This window comes from Mastigoproctus giganteus, chromosome 8 (genome assembly GCF_048544385.1).
Source record: "Mastigoproctus giganteus isolate SK-2022 chromosome 8, ASM4854438v1, whole genome shotgun sequence".
Classification (NCBI taxonomy): domain Eukaryota; kingdom Metazoa; phylum Arthropoda; class Arachnida; order Uropygi; family Thelyphonidae; genus Mastigoproctus; species Mastigoproctus giganteus.
This window is the reverse complement of record NC_143582.1, coordinates 19,534,237-19,555,224: the sequence shown is the minus strand read 5'-3', so window position 1 is coordinate 19,555,224 and position 20,988 is coordinate 19,534,237. Positions and strand designations below refer to the sequence as shown.

The window sequence follows — 20,988 nt, the reverse complement described above, 5'->3', positions numbered from 1 at the left end:
GTTGTTTTGGATTAGGTCTGTAACAGGATGTGTACAGAGTTGAGGGGTGGTGGATAATCAGGGAGAATAAATTATTTCCACCAAAATTTGGAAAAAATACCTTTTATACTTTGGCAATAAAAAGTGCCCATAATTCTAAAGAGAAATTTTACTGTTTTGTGATGCAGAAATTTTGATAGCTCAATTGCCAGTATATCCCACCTTTAAAACTTACATTAGTAGTGCCCTCTGGGAAAAGTTCATATTACAAATTCACTCTAGTCAATTTGTAATATGAAGTATGATGGTTGTATGGTGAACCTCAAAAAATTTTTTTGAACTTGATAAGTTTATCACAGAAAATAGACTTGAACAATAAATCGACATAGAAATAGTATAAAAAACATATGGAAGTGTAAATTCAAGTATAAATAATAAGATTTAGAAGCGTAAAATTCATTCTTAAATAGATAGCTAAATCTTACTATAAAAATGCTGCTATCAATGACTAATTTAATTCAGTGGTGCTCAATATTTGCAATATTTAAGCCTAATGAAAAAACATTAATGCTTTTTAACATTTATATTTAATTATGGACATCAATAAAAAGAAAAGAATTTATACTATTTAAACTTCTAAAAATAATCTTTAAGCACTTTCAATTGTCACATATACATCGAAAAAAGTTGAGATGGATGTTTATATCTGAACAGTTTTGAAGCTGACTAACGTTGTGCTAAGCTGTAGTTCCATGTTTTCTCTCTGGATGTCTAATTTGACCACAAATAATTTTCAAAACTCTTTTGTGGGAAAAAAACAATGTCAAGGACCAGACCCAGCTTATGTGCTATACTTTGAGCACCTAAGCTATACTTGTTAAATTTATGTATGTTTTTAATTTGTTTAATCTGTGCACAGACATCCATATATCAGTAAGCCACTTACATTGATGCTGAAAAGCTAAAGAGAAAGTGCAGGAAAAAAAAAAAAATCAAAAACCTTTTATTAGTACCTGTTACTCTTTTACTACTAGATGTACCCGGCTTAATGTATGGCATCTTTCTGTTTAATGGCGTAAATAGTTTGATCTAGATCAGGGGTGGGCAACTTTTTTCGTCAGCGGGCCGAATGAAATTTTCGCATCATGATGCGGGCCGGAATAGATTGAACGATTTAATAAAAAAAATCAGAACCTAAAAAAAAAAAATTTTATATTACTTGAATTACCAAATTATTAATGTATTTTTTAAAAAAATATCTGAATGTCCAATTATCATTGAAAATGCGGCATTCGGCATCAATTTTTCTTTTTTTTTTAATTGGCTCATTTTATGGGCTATAAATTATATTAAATTAAAAATTGTAATAATTAGAAAAGACATAAAATATCTCGCACCAATATTATGTTTTTTCAATAAGAAGTCAAACCCAAAGGAACTTCGTTCGATCGATGCTACAATAATAATTAGGAAATAACTCTTTGACGCTGCGTAGAATCACTTGGTTACTGTTGTACTGGCCGCGATTCCCGATTGAACCGAATTAAGCCGAACGTTTACGGCGAGTGTAGTCAGGTATGGATTTTCTATATTTATACATTTACCGAGGGGGCCGGATTCAACATCGTCACGGGCCGGATGGGGCCCGCGGACCGGCTGTTGCCCACCCCTGATCTAGATCCTTCAGTCTTCACCATCCTTGTTTAGCAGTGATATAATTCTACAGCATATGCATATGTCTCTATTTGCAGGTGGTTCCCCGTCTTCTCCAACAAATATTGAAGCAACCTTCATTTTGGATGTAGGTGCATTATATTGTCTCTTAACCATCTTGTCCAATTATTGTGTTACTTCAGCCATACATCCTTGGTTTGATTGTTTTCCAAGCTGCTTTGTTGTTGCTTCAGCAGAATCGAAAATATAAAGTTGTCCATATCCTGGCTTATTTGCCTCATTTGGATATAGTGGTGAGGTACCAAATGGTAAATCTGGCCATGTATTCTAAAACAGTATGAACCATTTCCAAGCAGTGATTGAATCTCTGTGCCCATTGATGTGAACGCCATTGCTGAGTTGTACTCTCATATATGTTCTCTGTAGTTATTTGCTGCTTCACGTGTATCCCCTGTAAGCAGCTCTCATAATAGAGTAGGTGTCTCAGACAGTGGGTCAATTTGAAACCTTTCCATCACGACACATTTATTCAATGTGCTTAACTCATGTCCCTAATATCTTGCATTGCAATACTCGCAGTTGTAACATATATTTCCTATGTCATGCTGTTCCACATTAATTACAGCTTGTTGATTATTCGCATCTGGTACTTATATTTGATTAGTCCAATGGTGTTTCACCCGTCTTCTCATTTCTAATCTTGCTTCTCTTTCTTCAATGTTTTCTGTCCATCTTCGTAGTCGTAGAATATTTTTTCTTTCTCTTAGTCTATTAGATCTCTCCTCTAATGTTTCATTAGCATTTCATCTACATTTTCTCAAAGTTCATATACACTGTTCAGCCATTTTTACACTTCTTAAAACTTAGAACGGTTTATTAAAATTGAAGACAGATAAAATAGACAGTTAAAATAAACATACATCAATAGCTTTCAGGCATAGGTTGCCTTTCTTCAGTGGAAAAACGTTAGTACAAAAATTAATAAAGAATACCCGGTATGGTGGCCATGTGAGGTGAACCTCATGAACAGGTGCTGGCAATAATTAGCAGTTGGAAAAACGTTAGCACAAAAATTAATAAAGAATGCTCGGTATGGTGGTCATGCGAGGTGAACTGCATGAAACGGGTGCTGGCAACAATAGCGCTTGGAAAATTTGGGCAGCATGCCTAAGCATTTTATATATATAGATTATAATACATTAGTGAGATTTTCATTTTAATATGCCTTAAAAATGTGTAAAGACTGTAGACAGCTATTTGAGGGGATGGACAGATATAGGAAGTATTTTTTTTTTTTTTTTTTTTTTTTGGCTGATGCTGTATAAGCTTGCTTTCTTGCATCATTTGCCACTACCAGTACTAATACTAAATTTCAGTTTGAAATGGCAGTTATGCAGCTGAATTTATGAGAGGCCAAAAATATTGCCATTAATTTTGGATATATATATATTAATAAGGCATATGATCTTCTTGGTCACAGTACATGGAGATCATGCATCCATTGATCAACTATGAACTCCTCATTCTGAGAATCACTATTAATTAGTACTGGAGGTATTGATTCCAATTGTTAAGAGTTAATAGTCATTTAGGTTTCTGGGAGGAAGGCCTGTGACTGACAGTTATTTGTTATTTGATTTTTAGGAGCATTAGCAACTAAGGCCATATTGCTCCGGGATATGCGGTGGTCATTTCGTGACCTTTCGGCATCCTTCGTATTTGGTGGTGACGGGCTCGAACCCCGGTCTAATCAAGAAGCTTGTGCTACGCACTGCTGCTTCCCACCTGGCTACGGAGGCACCTCGTGACTGACAGTCCTCCTGTCTAGAGTATCTCAGACATGCTCTATTGAATTGAGGTCCAGGGCTCTGGCTGACCATTCCATGTGGGCTATACTGTTCTAAAGATACTGGAAGAAGATATCATCTTCAGATATCATAAAAGAAAGCTCATACAAAAGAGTAAACATGAATATCAATGGCCTCATTTTGATATCTTACAGCCATTAGAGTTTTTTGTGGCAACATACAATCTGTATAACTATTAATGATTCCAACCTATGCCATCAAACCACCACTTCAAAGTGTCTTTTTTCCACTAATATAAAGTGCATAGAGTGTGATTGAAGCTTTTCTACTCATCAGTGAAGAGCACTATAATCTGTTTCTGGGTCCATTTGGCATGCATGCTATCAGCATCAAATCAAACAGGCATTTTCTGTTATGGAGTTCAAGGGAATCATTTTCTGTTATGGGGTTCTAGTCATCGTGCATATTTTCAGTGGAGGTTTCTATTTATTAAACCTTCAGTGGAGGTTTCTATTTATAGAAACCTCCACTGAAGGTTTCTATAAATAGAATGCCTGCATACAAGCCCTTCTGTAGATCTAGCAAGCTTTGACACAAGTTGGCATGCTGTGACACTTCTGAGTTTGCATTAAATAATAGTCATCTTGCATGGATGTGACATGAGGACAACCTCAGATAGGTATTTGAGAGAGTCTGAGTCAAATGGGTGCCTCCGTAGCCAGGTGGGCAGGAGCAGCAGTGCATAGCACATGCTTCTTGATTAGACCAGGGTTCAAGCTCGTGGCCACCGAATACGGAGGATGCGGAAAGGTCAGGAAATGACCACCACATATCCCCGGAGCAATATGGCCTTAGTTGCTAATGCTCCTAAAAACCAAATAACAACAACAACAACTGAGTCAAATTCGACCAACCTGGCTACTTTGGCTTGACTTTGTCCTGCCTCTATTCTCCCTATTGTTCTCCACGTCGAAGTATCAACCAATCATGCAAATGGTTTTTGTGACATTTTCATAATAATAGCTATCATAAAATTGATAGTGTGAGTAATAAATGTGAAATACAGAGCTTCTGCTGTTTTTACCTTGTTACCTAATTTACATTTAAAGGTTGTGCACAATGTTTTTTTTTTTACATTGTCAATCAGAAATTTTGTTTGACAAATAAATAACAAAAATTTGGTTTATTTTTATTTGTATTTATAATGTATTTGCATTTCTGTGTTTTTAGCTTTTGAGCACCAATGTATTTTAGACTACTAAGTAGTATATACATTTTCCTTACTTTGTAATTTCCTTGATTATCTATGAACTGAATTTTGAAAGATTATTTCATTAAAATAGTTTATCACATTATTTCATACATTGGTTTGATTCTTCAAATTCCATATAATGACATCACATTGTGTATTTTTTTAAATTTATTATACTGCAGTAAGTGTGAAATGCAACTTAATCTAGAATAAGGCTAGAACAAGAATGATAAATAAAAGCTAATATAAAGGTGTTATTAGTGACCCAGTATTCATAAAATTATGAATCAGTGTAATTAAAAAAAAACAGGAACTAGAAGGAACAGATGTTAACAACTGACATCAATATCCTCTTTTTTTATATATTACACTCCAATTCTTCTGCTCTCTGAGAGAGATAGAGGAAAAGATATGGAGAATAATGTAAAAAAAGATTCAGTAATGTATAAAAAAATTCAGTAAAGATTCAGGAATTATGAGTAATTTTTAATTTATAGGTTAATATGAATTAAAGAGATTAAAGATAATTATAACATCAGAAAAATGTTATTGCAAATGTTGTTCGTTGAGTGAAAAATGCTGCATTAGTTGAACTCATGCTCGTCAAAGGAAGTATGTATCGATATATCTCATTCCTGCATCAATTTTTTAATTATTGTATCTGTTATTCCCCCCTTCCTCTCTGTAACTGATTATCTCCTCCCAGGTAAAATTTCTGTATATGTAAATCAATTTTTTTTTTTTTTTATTTACCAAAGTTCTCTAGGTATCATTTTGAAATTTCATGATTTTATGAGCTTGCAGTGCATCTATTTTCCTATTTCCTCAACAGAATTTATTTTTCCAGTGTTCTTAAAATTGACACTTAATTTTATATAAAATTTTTTTATATTTTTGAATGTTTTTCAAAATATTTTCAGATTTTACGTACCTTTCATATGCATAAAAGTCATGATGTCAGCAGAATGCTCTTCAGAGTATATGATCCATTGATCTGGAGATCATTAAAGGTAATGAATAATTAATATTTTATGTGACTGCATTCAGAGTATATGATCCATTGATCTGGAGATCATTAAAGGTAATGAATAATTAATATTTTATGTGACTGCATTTGTCTGAATTTTAAAATGATGCTTAAATTTATTTTATAAAACAAAGTTGTGATGTGTGCAGAAGATAGAAGAATTTAATGAAGTTTCTGCAGTCTTTTGGAACTCGCAGTGAAGGTACCTCCTGAAGATGTCATTGTAGATCCTTTATTTTATTTCATTTCTTTCTTATATTAAGCTTTGTTATTCATCTTTGGCCTATGCATTAATATAAAACTTAGCTTTATGATATTAGCTAGAGTAGTGCCTTATTAAGTATAACTTTATTATACTTCCATGTAGTTTGAGGCTTTAGCTGAAAAAATCTCCTTAGTCTATCTATTGCACAACATCAGGCATCTCTCACATCGTGGAGTTATACTTCATAACTGGGTTATCACTATTGCAACAGCATGGTACCTACCCACTGAAGAGAGGCTAAAAAACCTTGAAATGGTGCCATCTGCATAGTGGTATCCGCTGAGAATAAGTAACAATATTCTCTATAGGTGAAGCGTTACTTATTTGAGGTAGTGCAATGCCATGGAAACGTGTTGTGAAGGTTTTTTATAATATGAGATATAATTAAAACAATGCCAATTTATCTACTTTGGTAGTTCACAAACATGATGTAATGGCACTAACCTGTCTGCTAGTGAATCTTCCACATAGTTTGAGGCTTCAGCCCAAAAAATCACCTTACTATAACTTTATTGCTCTTTCATTAATTGCAACATGTAGTATAAAAGTATTTAAGTACTATAATTTACTGTTTTTATTTCCCTTGTATTCACTTCTCAGATTAATTAAAGCAGTCATTTTAATATTACAAAATAAAAATCTTTATCTATATACACACACATATATATATATATATTAAATGTAATTTTAAAATAAAAGTTTCAGTGGATGAAAAAAGGTTTCAATTGATGAAAAAAACTTTAATAATTTTTAATTTTATTAAATTTATAATTATAATTAATAACTTTTTATTAATTAATTAAAAGTTAAGTAATTAACTTTTTCTTTGCTTTTTATCTGTCTACTATCTATTTCTACCTTTCTTCCCGTTCGTAGAACTATTAGTGTATATGAGGGTGATACGAACGTTCCTACTATCCTCCTTCTATCGCTATTTTTGTCTCTATTTACTTAACTATTCCTTTTTCCCTTCCCTATCCTCAATACCTCAACTTATACCGTGTGTTTGTTCCAAATTATTTAATTCTAATTTCCACAAAATTACAACATTTAAATCCTACACAAAACTCTACATATTTTTATAAAAAACACCTTTTCTCATTCTGAAAACACTTAACTATATGTTATTCTAACTTGATCCTTATTTTTACCTGAATAATTGACACTGCATTGGGACTACCTTGTTCATACTGTATAAGAATGTGCTAATTTAATTTTTTTGCTTTTTGGCCTTTCACCTTTCTTTTGCTACAATGGACAAATATAGAAATGCAGTTCCTGATACATGGTCAGGTGTAGTCCCCTGATGAAATAGGCGCCTCCGTAGCCAGGTGGGAAGGAGCAGCAGTGCGTAGCACACGCTTCTTGATTAGACCGGGGTTCGAGCCCGTCACCACCAAATACGGAGGATGCGGAAAGGTCAGGGATTGACCACCGCATATCCCGGAGCAATATGGCCTTAGTTGCTAATGCTCTTAAAAACCAAATAACAATAAATAACATATAACCTGATGAAATATCTGACCATGTATCAATATTTACTTCAGCTGACATCAGATTCTGCATATTTGCCTTACCTGTATTCGACTTTTATCTAAATATGTCCCCCCCCATTATCTGATGACAACTTTACCATTTTTTATTTTATTTTATTTTTATTTTATTTTATCTTATTTTATTTTATTCATATTGTATTTTAACTTATTATTAATAATTTTACTTTACAGTTCACTCACCTCCTACTGGCTTTGTAATTCAGCCCATAATTTTCTTAATTCATCATAACTTTTAGGATATTAACATTCTTTAACCTTTTACATATCTACTATACTTCTTTTTCTACTATCCTTACCCTTCTAGTTACTGGTACTTTGTGTAATTTTCACTCCATCTATGCATAGTTTATCTAATATATCTATTCATACATATTTACATATATATATATATATATATATATTTATTTTTTTATTTTTTAAATTTTTTTTTAATAAATTATCTTTTCATCTTACTTTTTTGAATAATGCTTCTGACCACACAGTTATGATATTATGCAAAACTTGGTCATCTAAGTAAGTGGAGAGATTATAGAACAATTTTTAAACAAGGATAATTGATCTATATTACTTTAGTATTCAGAACAGTATGGGTCACCCATTCTAAAAAAATTAAGTTCCAGTTTCGGAGTGTTTGCTTTTTTAACAGTGGTGATTTCTTTTTAACAGCAATGTTTCAGTTATTTTGGCAAATGTCTTTCTACCAACAGCTCCTATATTATCATACACAACACCAACTTCTTCAGACTTTTCAACCAAATTGTTAACTGCCAATGTACTTCATCATTGTCTCTGCTTTTAATTCTTATCAGAATGTCTAAAAATGTCATTTCAAAGATGATGACATTACCTTATGACTAAAGTACATCCAGCCAGAAAAAAATTCTGGCAGAGGTTAGTTACATCAGCAAAGCATAGACCAATTGCCAGATCCATATACTACATCTATATTCTAGTGTTTGTTCGCATGATGCACATTCCATTATAGATCATTGGAATAAATTAGTTCATCGAAATTAAATTACTAAGATAGCTGAAATGGAGAGTTTTGTAAATTTCAAGATTAAACTTATTGGTCACTTTTTGGCTGATGCAGTAAAGTACATCCATTCAGAGGATCTGTTGCTTGGTAATCAGTATCCTACCTGAAAGTACCTCATCACAGCAGTAAATAGTTGAAAAGACTTCAACTGTGTAAAGATTACTGACTGTGAGCATTGTGAAGAAAGGTTCTGTATCTTGCTTCACACTTTTTTCTACACATAGCATATAGTGTATAAGGTGATTGATCCTACATCTGCCACATTCATGTTGCAAGCCTACTTGTATATAATTCTATTGTGAGAAATGTTCTCATGGCATGGACTGCCCACCCATTTTTTCATGTGAATAATGTCAAAGTGCTTTAGCTTGGTGGAAGACCATGTCAGTCCCACCTTTTTAAATTAACCAATAATTACCTTTTTAGGTGTCATCAAAATGTGTCATACTTAACATGGGCACTTAATTTTAGATGACAGTATCACCATCCATTATACCAGAAGTGTGCGTGGATAGTTTAAGAAATGATATCAAAGTCCAGTATTTTCCATGTTCTTTCAGTGTAAAGAATGTAAGAGATTCATGAAAATAATATATGGTTGCAGAATCCCTTATATCTGAATTGATAGCTTCATTTGCAACTAGAATGACATTATATCTATTCTGGCACCTTCTAGAGCAGTGTTTCCCAACCTTTTTCGAGTCGCAACCCCCTTTTATAATAGTCAAGTAACCTGTGACCCCTGCCACATTTGTATAAAAAGGCATTTTTAATAGGGTAAAGAAAACACAATAAAAATTGATTTTTCATTAAAGGCTAGAATTATATTCTAGCCTTTAATTAACCTAATATTTAATGCAATGGTTGTACTTGCATCTGGGCAACCAGCTTCAAAATTCGTGGCTTGAGTGTTCATGTCATCCTCAACATTTAGTCTGTTTCTTGCCTTTGTTTTGATATGAAGAAGCGTTGAAAATCCACTCTCACAGAGATATGTAGAGGCAAATGGAAGTAAAACTTGAAAGGCAAGCATGGTGACATTTGGATATGACTGATACATAGCACACCAGAACTGAGTCAGCAATTTTTCATAAAACAAATTATGTGCCAAGGAATTGTTCCGCAGATCCAAGAATTTATTCTGTACTTTATCGGGAATGCTAGCTACATTCAGGGAAGCAGAGAATTTGTTTCGTACCAGTGCAGCTTCTTCTGTAAGCTCAGGGAAGTACCGCTGAAATTCCTTTTCAGGGGATTCAAGGTGCCCAGTAATCGCCTCCTTCAGATTCTCATCCAGTTCACCTTCAGATTCCTCTACCACACTGCAGAGTTTTTCAAATATGGCAATGTTTCCAAGATTTACTTTCTGATGCCAGTTTTGCAGCTTGGATACAAATGTCTGAAAATTGTCTTGAAATTGGATAATGTGTGTTTCCTTTCCCTGAACTTTCAGGTTCATCTTATTTAGCTAGTCTAAAATGTCTGCTAAGTAAACAACAGCAACTATTTCCTTCCAAGCTTCATCATTAAAATAAGCCACAAGGTCACGTTTCCCTTGCACTTCCAGGAACAACTTGATTTCATCTTTCAACTGAAAGATACGATTGACAACCAGCATACGGCAGTGTAGAAAAGAAGGACCTCGTGATCAGAATTCATGTCTTTACATAGTTCTTTAAATAGATTTGTGTTGAGGGTTCCAGATTTGATGTAATTCACAATTTTGATCAGAGAATCAAGTACCTCTTGTAGAGAAGCTGGAAGAGTTTTACCATCAAGAGCATGTCAGTGAATCATGCAGTGAATGCCCTTTGCTTGGGGAGCAAGTTCTTTCACTTTTGTCTGAAAGCCCGACTGTGACTGACATAGCTGGTGCTTCATCTGTACAAACCTCACAGACGTTTTTCCACTGTAGTCCTCCAGTTTCAAAAAAGGTATTTATCTTCTCCATAATATCTTTACCTTTTGTAGTAGTTTCAAGTGCACTACAAAACAGGAACTCTTCTTTGATGTCATCTGAATGAATATATTTCATGAAGACAAGCAACTGAGAACATGAACTTACATCCATTGATTCATCAACTTGAAAAGAAAACAATGAAGAAACTTTGATTTCATTCAAAACCTGCTCTTTCATGTCTATGGACATATCTGAAATGTGCCTCTGAATAGTGTTATTGGTCGCATCTTTATCTCGCTGGCTTCCCCAAGAATCAACTTCACAATCTTCAACATGCAAGATTTTATAACCGTTTCTCCAATCGTGTAAGGTTTTTTTTGTTTGGCAATTTCCAATGTGACTTCATATGATGCTTGCACTGCTGCTGCTGCTGCTGCTGCTGTGCTCTGTTGCTGAAATCTTCCTGTAGGATCAAATCTCTGACATCTGAGACCAGTTTCATGGCATCAAAGGAACTCTAAATCCTTTTTAGTATGTTCTGAATGCTTTGTCTCTAAGTGATGTTTCAGTTTTGAAGGTTTCGTAGATTCAGCACTGAGAACGACATTGCGGCTTCTCTGTGCCATTGCTGATCAAGGTGGTAAAGCCAAATTTTAGATAGTCTTCTGAATATTTAAGTTTTTTCTTCGTGGGTACAGATTTAGCACGAACTGATGACGCCCTACTGACGCTCTTTAGATTTTAGAAGGTGCAAGCAGTAGCTAACCCATGTTCGACAGCGAGTGGCTGGTTTCTATCATGGCGCCAACTAAAGGTGGTTGACTATTGGCGAACTAAGTTCACGTCAGTTTGCATTAGGCAGCACATCATGGACATTATTGAATTACATCATTGCAAACATGGTGGCGTCAGCAAAACATATGGGGTGATCTTCAACTGCGTTAAGAGAGCAACTCATCTTTATTCGACGGTCCATATTCGGCAGTCTGTTATTCACACATTGAGATAACAATTAAAAATGAATTTTGCATCATAGGGAATATTTTTTTCAGTTTACTATTTGTAACAAAGAATTTTATTCTAATGATAACACTGCATTTGTATATTTTATTTTTATGGAGTGAATCAAGGTCCGCTGCGGCAGAAATTTGAAAAAATATTAAAGGCCCACCATAGCAAATAATTAAAATAGTATAAAATGTTTAATATGTATGAACACGGCGGGCTTTTAATATTTTTTAAGTATCTGCTGCAGTGGACCTTAAGTCACTTCCTTTCATTTATCAAAAAAACAGTGTTATAACCACTAGTAGAATATTGCAGTGTAGCCATATGCCATATTGAAATAAATAAGGGTTGAAAACCTTTGTGGTAAAATTTCCTATAAAAATAATTGCAACTAAAAATAACCGCGGAAAGAAAACACTTTGCAAGAAAACACTTTGCAACTCCCTTGGGGGTCGCGACCCACAGGTTGGGAACCCGGTTTCTAGAGGATGTTAATCCATGCTGTGATGTGCGCAGGCTGCTGTTAGTGGATGAGTTTTTACAGTCTCATATTTATACAGGCTTCTTATATTTCAGCTAGTCAGTATATAATATGTATATTTTGTTTATGTTGTTTTTGCCATCATCATTTAGCTTGTCGCTAATTCCACACACTAATATATGTGATAAAATGTTCCAATGCATGAATATAAAGATAAGTCAGTATATTTTGTGTTTAAGATTTACTAAAGAGAAATTATCAGGCGCTCTCTGTTCTGGTGAATTACCTTAAAAAGTGAGTCTTCTTTAATATCACTGTATAATAAATATTCAAGAAATAATATTTCAATTAAGATATTTATTTTGTAAAATCTATTAATAAAGAATGCTATTTATTTTAGCTAGTTATTTATTTTTGTTGCAATTTTGTTATTTTTGCTTATGTTAATTTCATTTAAATTTATCTAGATATTGTCATGGTTATACTTATAGATTATATGTAATTAAAATGCTAATTTTTAGAGAAATTTTTAGCTTTCTTTATACTAGCATTCTTTTATAAATGATTTTCTTAATTGTGTTCTTGAAATAAATTATCTTATGTTTTGTTTTTTCCAGGTTGCAAATGGATATGTTCGTTTTAACATGAGTGTTCTGTTTTTTGAGATATTCCCCTTAGTCAGTTTAGAAATGTCCATAACAGAAAATGACAGGTTGTTTGCTAAACAGATTATGTTGATGAATGTAAGTTGAAAGGATGTTTATTTATTTTTTAATAAGTATTTATTTACAATGAATTATTATTGCATTGGCACACTATTAATGGGATCTCTTGCTGCCCTCTGGTGAGTTGACAATAACTACTGAAGTCATATTGACATCTAAAAACATTTAGGTGTGGTTCAGTGGTTTATATGGTGGATCAATTTTATGTGCAGATGTATTAAATTCATTGTATTTAGCATATTTTTTTCTAATAGGTACCATGTTTCTACAGAACATTTTTTATTTTGACCTGCTACATTGATTTGCTATATTATTTGACATATAGCAAATCAATGTTTTTTTAGGCAATAAAATTTTAAGCCCCATCTGCCCCTTTAGAACTCTTGTGTTTACTTTCAAATTGAAATTGTATTTTTTTTCAGTCTCCTAACTTGAAACAAGATTGAAATAGTCTCCATGTTGACAGAACATAGATTCCATTAGTACTGTTTAAAACTTTTTATAATCTTGATTTGCTTAAGAACAAAATATACAGAATATTAAGTAGTTAGCAAGAAATATACCACTTTTTGTTATTAGATATGTAAAATACGAGGGATTTTGATAAGCTTCGGCCTCAGAAAGAAAACATGGCGCCAGTGGCAAAAGAATTTAATTTTATTCAACATAGTTCCCTTCCAAGTTGATACACTTGGCGCAATGTTCCTGCAGCAATTCTCTTCCATGGTAATAGAAGTCTTTGTCTGCAAGCCACCCCTCTACTGCTGATATAATGTCTCTTGTGTCCCTAAATGTAGTACCTTTTGAGGCGCATTTTGAGGTTGGGGGAACAGATAATAGTCCGAGGAGGCAAGGTCTGGTGAATAAGGGAGATGTTCAACGATTTCATACTGCAAATCATGAATTATCTCCATTGCAATTCTGGCCTTGCGGCAGGGAGCATTGTCTTGGAGGAAAAGGATGTGTTTTGACAACTTTCCCCGCCTCTTTTCCTTCAAAGCGACATGCAATTTGTCCAACATAACCACATAACGTTCAGCATTCAAAGTGGTGCCTTTTTCCAGGTATTCGCTGAGTATTATCCCCTCACAATCCCAAAATATCACACCCATCACTTTCCCTGCAGATTTCTGTCTGCGAAATTTTTTTGTGTTGTGGTGATGCACTGCTTGAAAAACGGTCCAAAAGTGCCTTCGCACAGTCCCTTTTCCTCCTGTCATCAGCTGTCAAGGGTTTGGGAACCCACTTGGCAGACAGTTTTCTCATACACAATTCTTCTTGCACGATGTAATGCACCCGCTCCAAACTGATGCCTAGGGTGTCTGCTACACGTTGCAGACCAATCTTCCTGTCTGCAAGGATCAGGTCGTGGACACTATCGACAATTTCCACAGTCACTACGGTCCTGAGTCTTCCTGGTCTTTCCTCATCTTCTGTGCTTGTTCTCCCCCTCCTGAAATCTGCCACCCACGATTTCACTGTGCTGTATGAAGGACATTCCTTGGCCATTGTTTGTTTCAATTCGTCATAAATTTCTTTGGCTCCCATTTTCTTGGTGAAGAGGTACTTGATGACGGCTCTCTTCTCAACTTTGGAAAAACTCACACTTTGCATCGCCATGGTCACTTCAGACCTGTAAAAGAAAAGTTACTACTATCAGGAAATGAATGAAATCACATGTTATGAGACATTGGGTAACAACATATTAAAAGGATTTTCATCTATTCAAATTTTTTCCTTGTCAGGCTAGAAACTTACCAAAACCCCCTCGTATTATACTATTATACTTGAATTTATTTGTAGCTAATTTTTTTCTCTAACTTTTTTTTTTGTTTGTTTACTCAGTTATAGCAGAGGAAAATTAATGTTGTAATTTGTTAAGAATCTTTTTAAATTGTTGATGAACCTTAAAGCAACTTCAATTTATGGCATATATGAGGCTTTTATAGAATTTAAGAGGTTTTTTTTTTTTTTTTTTGGACTTAAAGAAATTATTTCATTAACTGGTTTTATTTTATTACTGTGTGTTGTCTTCAGACTGAACTTATTTCAATTAAATAAAAGTTTATTTTTAATTTAATATATAATCAATTATAATAACTTATCAATAACTAATTTTTATATACTGAATTAGAAACTTGTGCAGAGAATATATATCTACTTATCTTGAAATGTTCTGATAAGTATAATAATGTATTGTTTTAATACATAGGATCTTCTTTTAGATTCTTATCCTAATATCCGTAGTGTAGCTGCTTTTGGAGTTTGCAGAGTACTTCATACTTATTGGGAAACCATTCCTGTACAGGTATACTAATTCATTTATAGCACAGTTTAGTTTGATTTGAAACTTTTGCCCTTTGCTATACAAAAATTTTTGAAATGAAGTGATCCATAGTGTATTGGCTGGTGCAGACACATTGAATTAGATATTATTTATTCCTTATGAATTCTTTTTCTTGTTAATAATTGAATAATAAAATTTTTATTATTATTATTATTATTATTATTATTAGCTATATGGTGCAAGGAAGCCTGAGGCTTATTCTGCAACAGCCAAAAAAAAAAAAAAAAAAAAAAAAAATTCCCTAGTTGCCATGAGAGAGAGAGAGAGAGAGAGAGAGAGAGAGAGAGAGAGAGAGAGAGAGAGAGAGAGAGAGAAAGAAGGGAATCACCAAGAAAGAGAAATTCTTTGATATCAATAAAGGAGCTTTCAAAATTTATCACTATTGTATTTTCAAGTTGTTTAGGCTAGTTTGTTTCCAAAAGATATCATACTTAAGCATATGCTGTATCTCTCTTTTTTTTTATTATTAATTTTTTTAAAATTTAATATTGAAGTAAACTCCTGTTATAGCACTTCTGCTTATAGTGCTCTTCCACTTTTAATGCTCTTTTCTTCTGACCCCATAATCAATCTTGTGAAATTTTCTTATTTTCAAGAGTAGCTTTATATTCCTAGTTACGATACTTAGTTTAAAGTTTAACTTAGATAGAGATTTTGTAGGTATTACTTAGTATCGGTAAGGGTATCAAATCCACGTGTTACAAGTTGCAGCTTTGCAGAACGAGAGGTTTTTTAGCCATATTTAGCTGCTTTATTGATCAATTGTTATATTAAATTATTTTCTATAAGTAGCTAATAGACCTAGTCAGGATCCTTAGTTTATTCTGAATTGAGACAGCGAGATTTGGAAGTTAATTAATACTTAAGTGTTTGTAGATTTACTGTTCGTAACTTGCCGCCATTGTTATACAGATGCTTCCGTAGCCAGGTGGGCAGGAGCAGCAGTGCATAGCACACGCTTCTTGATTAGACCAGGGTTTGAGCCCGTGACCACCAAATACGGAGGATGCGGAAAGGTCAGGGAATGACCCTGGAGCATTATGGCCTTAGTTGCTAATGCTCCTAAAAACCAAATAACAAAACATTGTTATACGATACAACGTTATATCACGAACTAGATAGCGTAAGCTTGGTAAAGAGTAGTATATAATATAATATTGTCAATTAATCAGTAAAATCTATTAATCTTGTTAAACTTCATTGTCAATTAAATTGTACTTTTTAACAAAATACATATAACGACTTAGATTACAAACGTAACTTAATTAATTAATACATAACTTGATACGGAAGTTATATAAACGGAACTTGTAGATAATACTCGATACTGAAAAATATATACTGGGTGATTCACTACCAGTGCGACAAACTTGCAGGAGGTGTAGGGGGGCACAAAGACAAATTGGAATCACATAGCATTGCAGGGTCCGAAATGCCTTTGTCATGCGGTAGAGGACGTTGATCGGGAAGTCGCGTGAACAGCGATACCGCTGGAAGTCAGCATTTGCGAACCGTTTCTGTTGAAGAAACCAAGTAGCAAAAGTCCTCCAGACTGGATAATCCGCAAGCTCCAACGATTGGACGCATTGCAGATGGTATGAACTCATTTGATTTGTCGACAGTATCCTCCATACAGTGGATTGGGAAATACCCAATCGTTGGCCTATCGCTCGAGGACTCGTACTCGGATTGCCTTCTGCAAGACGTAGGACATTCTCCTCATTGTCTGGCATCCTTGTCGTTCGCTCTTGATTCATGGTACCTCTCATGAAACAACCAGTCTCACGTAACCTTCTGTGCACACGTGCGAAAATCGTATAATGAGGAGCACGCCTGTGCGGGAAACATTCCCGGTACAAGCGCAGAGCGGCGCGCCCGTTACAGTCCGCAGCTCCATACGTGAGGTGCATGTTGGCCAGTTCAATATTTGAATACTCGTCCATCCTACTGCCTCGGGAACTGGTTCGCAAATGCTGACTTCCGGCGGGATTGCTGTTCACGTGACCTCCTGTTCAACGTCCTCTACCGCATGACGAAGGCATTTCGGACCCTGCAATGCTATGTGATTCCGATCCATCTTTGTGCCCCCTACACCTCCTGCAAGTTTGTCGCACTGGTAGTGCATCACCCTGTATAGCGTTGTAACTGTGTTGGGATACAAGTTTAGGGTTATAATTTTGTACTGAAATTGAAATTTTATTGAAATTAAATCGAAATCATGACTCAGACCAGAACAGCAAAGCAAAAGGCTCAAGCTAATGGGAGTGCTGTTGCTCAGGGGAGAATTGAGGGGGGGCAGTTGCCTCTTAAAATCCACTGCTTGCTTGATGTTTGTGGAGCAATCGGACACTGGACATGATATTGCCATGGGGGATGTCTTTGTGTGTGTGTGTGTGTGTGTGCGATGTAAGGAAATCAGGCAATAACTCGGCATTGTTATGGGTCTATATGAGAGCTTGAAGGACAGGGTGGATGCCCTCGAAGGATCTAAATTGAGGGGCCCCATCAAGCTCTCAGCTGCCCCATCAATGCCAGAGCTTGCATTTGGTCATCACGCAACACAGCGGCAACCCCCAAGGCAGAATGCGCTGGTCCCACAGGAACTAGTAATTGTTGGTGACTCTATTGTCAGGGAAAGGGGGGAACATGATTTGTAAAAAGGATAGGTGGAACAGGACCAGAGTATATCTGCCAGGGGCAAAGGTTGATGACGTTGTACAGCATATATCATCTTTTAAGGGCACTAAAGGTGATATAGTTGTACATGTTGGCACTAATGATATTAAGAGTAGGAGACCGGCAGAATTACTTAACAAGTACAGGTCACTGTTGAAAAAAAGCTGTGAATTAGGGTTGAATTTGAAAGTGTCTGCAATTCTGCCTAGACACGATAGGAGGGAGTATATGATGAGAGCCGTGTCGATCAATTCGGCCCTGGAAAGATTGTGCAAGGCTCAAGAGGTAGAATTTTTTTCAGCCTGGTCTCTACTTGTTAACAGGAGAGACTGCTTCTACAGGGATGGGATACGCTTAAATAGAAAGGGTGCAAGAATATTTGCTGATGCTATCGAGGCAGTGTTAGGTGGGTAGGAAAACTGCTAACTTGGGGGGGATACAAGGACTAATAGATTAACAATAGCCACTGGCAGAGGTGAAAGTGATTTTTGCACTGCTTCTATTGGAATGAGCAGCTGCCTGGAAAACAAGATGCAGAATATTTCAGAGACAGCTAGGAGTCATTGCGGTACAAGTAAACACATGGGTTGTGTTAGGGTAGCTAAGAATAGGAACAGGTGCATGTATACTTGCGTGTACACCAATGCTAGGAGTTTGGTATATAAATTTGATGAATTTGAGGAATTTCTCAAAACATCAAAGGCAGATATTATAGGGATTTCAGAGATGTGGTGTCACACAGATATAAGGAGTGCAGAACTGGAATTTGGAGTACAATGGGTACAGAAAGGATAGACAGGATAGGAAAGGAGGAGGGGTTATGCTATTAGATAAGAAACACATAAAATCCAAGGAAGTCAAGCCAGTCAACATCGCTGGACAGTGCAGTGCAGTCGAGTCAGTTGGTGTGACATAAGCATTGGGAGATCAAAATTGAGAGTAGGAGTGTGCTGTAGGTCTAATGACTCTGATGAGCATAATAAGAAACTGTACAGAGAAATAGAGTGGGCCAGTAAATCAAGAGAGTCTTATAATGGGGAATTTTAATTTCCCAGATATTGACTGGAATTTTTGTGTTGGTCACTCACACACTAGCAAGGCTTTTGTGGATTTATTGGATGATTGTTTTCAACATTAGCATGTTCAGGAGGCAACTAGAGGGAGTAATACTCTTGATCTGATTATCAGTAGTGATTCTTCATGCATTAAGAATCTGCAGATAAAGGAACCACTAGGTGGCAGTGATCACAGTGTACTGAAGTGGGATTTACTCAAAGAGGTAACTACCATCAGGGGTAAAGGGAAGAGTTTTTGCTTTCGTAAAGGCGACTACAATGGTCTGAGACAGTATTTAAATTCTATACAGTGGGACCAACTGATGATGTTTCTAACAGCAAATTCAAAATGAGAAGCATTCAAAGAACTTATCTTGGAAGCTACTAGGCTTTACATGCCAACTAATAAATATTGTTCAAGGTTTAGGCCTAAATGGATGTCAGATGAACTAATGAGACATATGGCAGAGAAGAAAAATGCACGGAATACATATAAATTAATGGGTGACATGGAAGTCTATGATAGATATAAGCTGGTTAGTAACCGAGTCACAAAGGAGAATAGGCAGGCAAAGACAGATTATGAGAAATCCGTGGCAAAGGATGCAAAGAAAAACAGAAAAGAGTTCATTACCTATATAAACTCTAGAAGGAAATGGATGAATCAGATTGGTCCACTGGATATTGATGGTTCAACAGTTGAGGATCATGCTCAGGTGGCTAACAAACTAAACGAGAATTTTGCATTGACATTCACACGAGGAGTTATTCAGGAAGGGGAATGCCAGAGGTGAAGTAAACTCTGGCAGTGAGCTAGATGATTTTGTAATAACTGAGAGGAAAGTGGAGGAGAAATTCTTGAAGAAAAACATAAAAAAGGCACCTGGGGTGGCAGGATCTATCCAGTTATATTAAAGGAGGCAGCAAAGGAAGTATGAAAACCCTAGCCATAATTATGAGAGCTTCTTTGGACTCAGGGGAGGTACCCATAGACTGGAGATGTGCAAATGTAACCCCAATTCACAAAGGAGGATCAAAGGGCAACACAAGTAATTACAGACCTGTTAGTATAACTTCTATTCCAGGAAAATTATTGGAGGCACTGGTTAAAGAAGCACTGCAGGATCATCTATCGAGGCAGTGTTAGGTGGGTCGGAAAATCTGCAGGATCGCTATCGAGGCAGTGTTAGGTGGGTCGGAAAACTGCTAGCTTGGGGGGGAGACAAAGACCAATAGATTGACAGTAGCCACTGGCAGAGGTGAAAGAGATTCTTGCACTGCTTCTATTAGAATGAGCAGAAGCCTGAAAAAGAAGATGCATGGTATTTCAGAGACTGCTGGGAGCCATTGCGGTACAAGTAAACACATGGGTTGTGTTAGGGTAGCTAAGAATAGAAACAGGTGAAGGTATACTTGCGTGTACACCAATGCTAGGAGTTTAGTAAATAAATTTGATGAATTTGAGGTATTGCTCAAAACATCGAAGGCAGATCTTGTTGGGATATCAGAGACGTGGTGTCACAGAGATATAAGGGATGCGGAACTGCAATTTGGGGAGTACAACGTCTACAGAAAGGATAGACAGGATAGGAAGGGGGGAGGTGTTATGCTATTAGTTAAGAAACACATAAAAACCAAGGAAGTGAAGCCAGTCGACATCGCTGGACAGTGCAGTGTGGAGTCAGTTTGGTGTGACATAAACATTGGGAGATCAAAATTGAGAGTAGGAGTGTGCTATAGGCCTAATGACTCTGATGAGTATAATAAGGAACTGTACAGGGAAATAGAGTGGGCCAGTATATCAGAGTGTCTTATAATGGGAGATTTTAATTTCCCAGATATTGACTGGAATTTGGGGGCTGGATTACTCACACACTAGCAGGGCTTTTGTGGATTTATTGGATGATTGTTTTCTACATCAGCATGTTTGGGAGGCAACTAGAGGGAGTAATACTCTTGATTTGATTATCAGCAGTGATTCTTCATGCATTAAGAATCTGCAGATAAATGAACCACTAGGTGGCAGTGATCACAGTGTGCTGAAGTGGGATTTACTCAAAGAGGTAACTACCATTAGCTGTAAAGGGAAGGGTTATTGCTTCCGTAAAGGCGACTATGATGGACTGAGACAGTATTTAAATTCTATACAGTGGGACCAACTGATGATGTTACCAACAGCAAATTCAAAATGGGAAG

The 20,988-nt window shown here is 35.8% G+C and overlaps 1 protein-coding gene across 1 annotated transcript in view; it reads left to right on the top strand.

The window, feature by feature from the left end:
* LOC150081312 (condensin-2 complex subunit G2-like) overlaps window positions 1-20,988 on the top strand; it is a 162,876-nt gene that overhangs the window by 59,450 nt on the left and 82,438 nt on the right. The window contains exons 5-7 of the mRNA XM_090380160.1: window positions 5,634-5,723; window positions 12,607-12,732; window positions 14,927-15,022. Of these exons, the coding sequence (XP_090236286.1) occupies window positions 5,634-5,723; window positions 12,607-12,732; window positions 14,927-15,022 (312 nt within the window). The remainder of the gene's footprint in view (window positions 1-5,633; window positions 5,724-12,606; window positions 12,733-14,926; window positions 15,023-20,988) is intronic.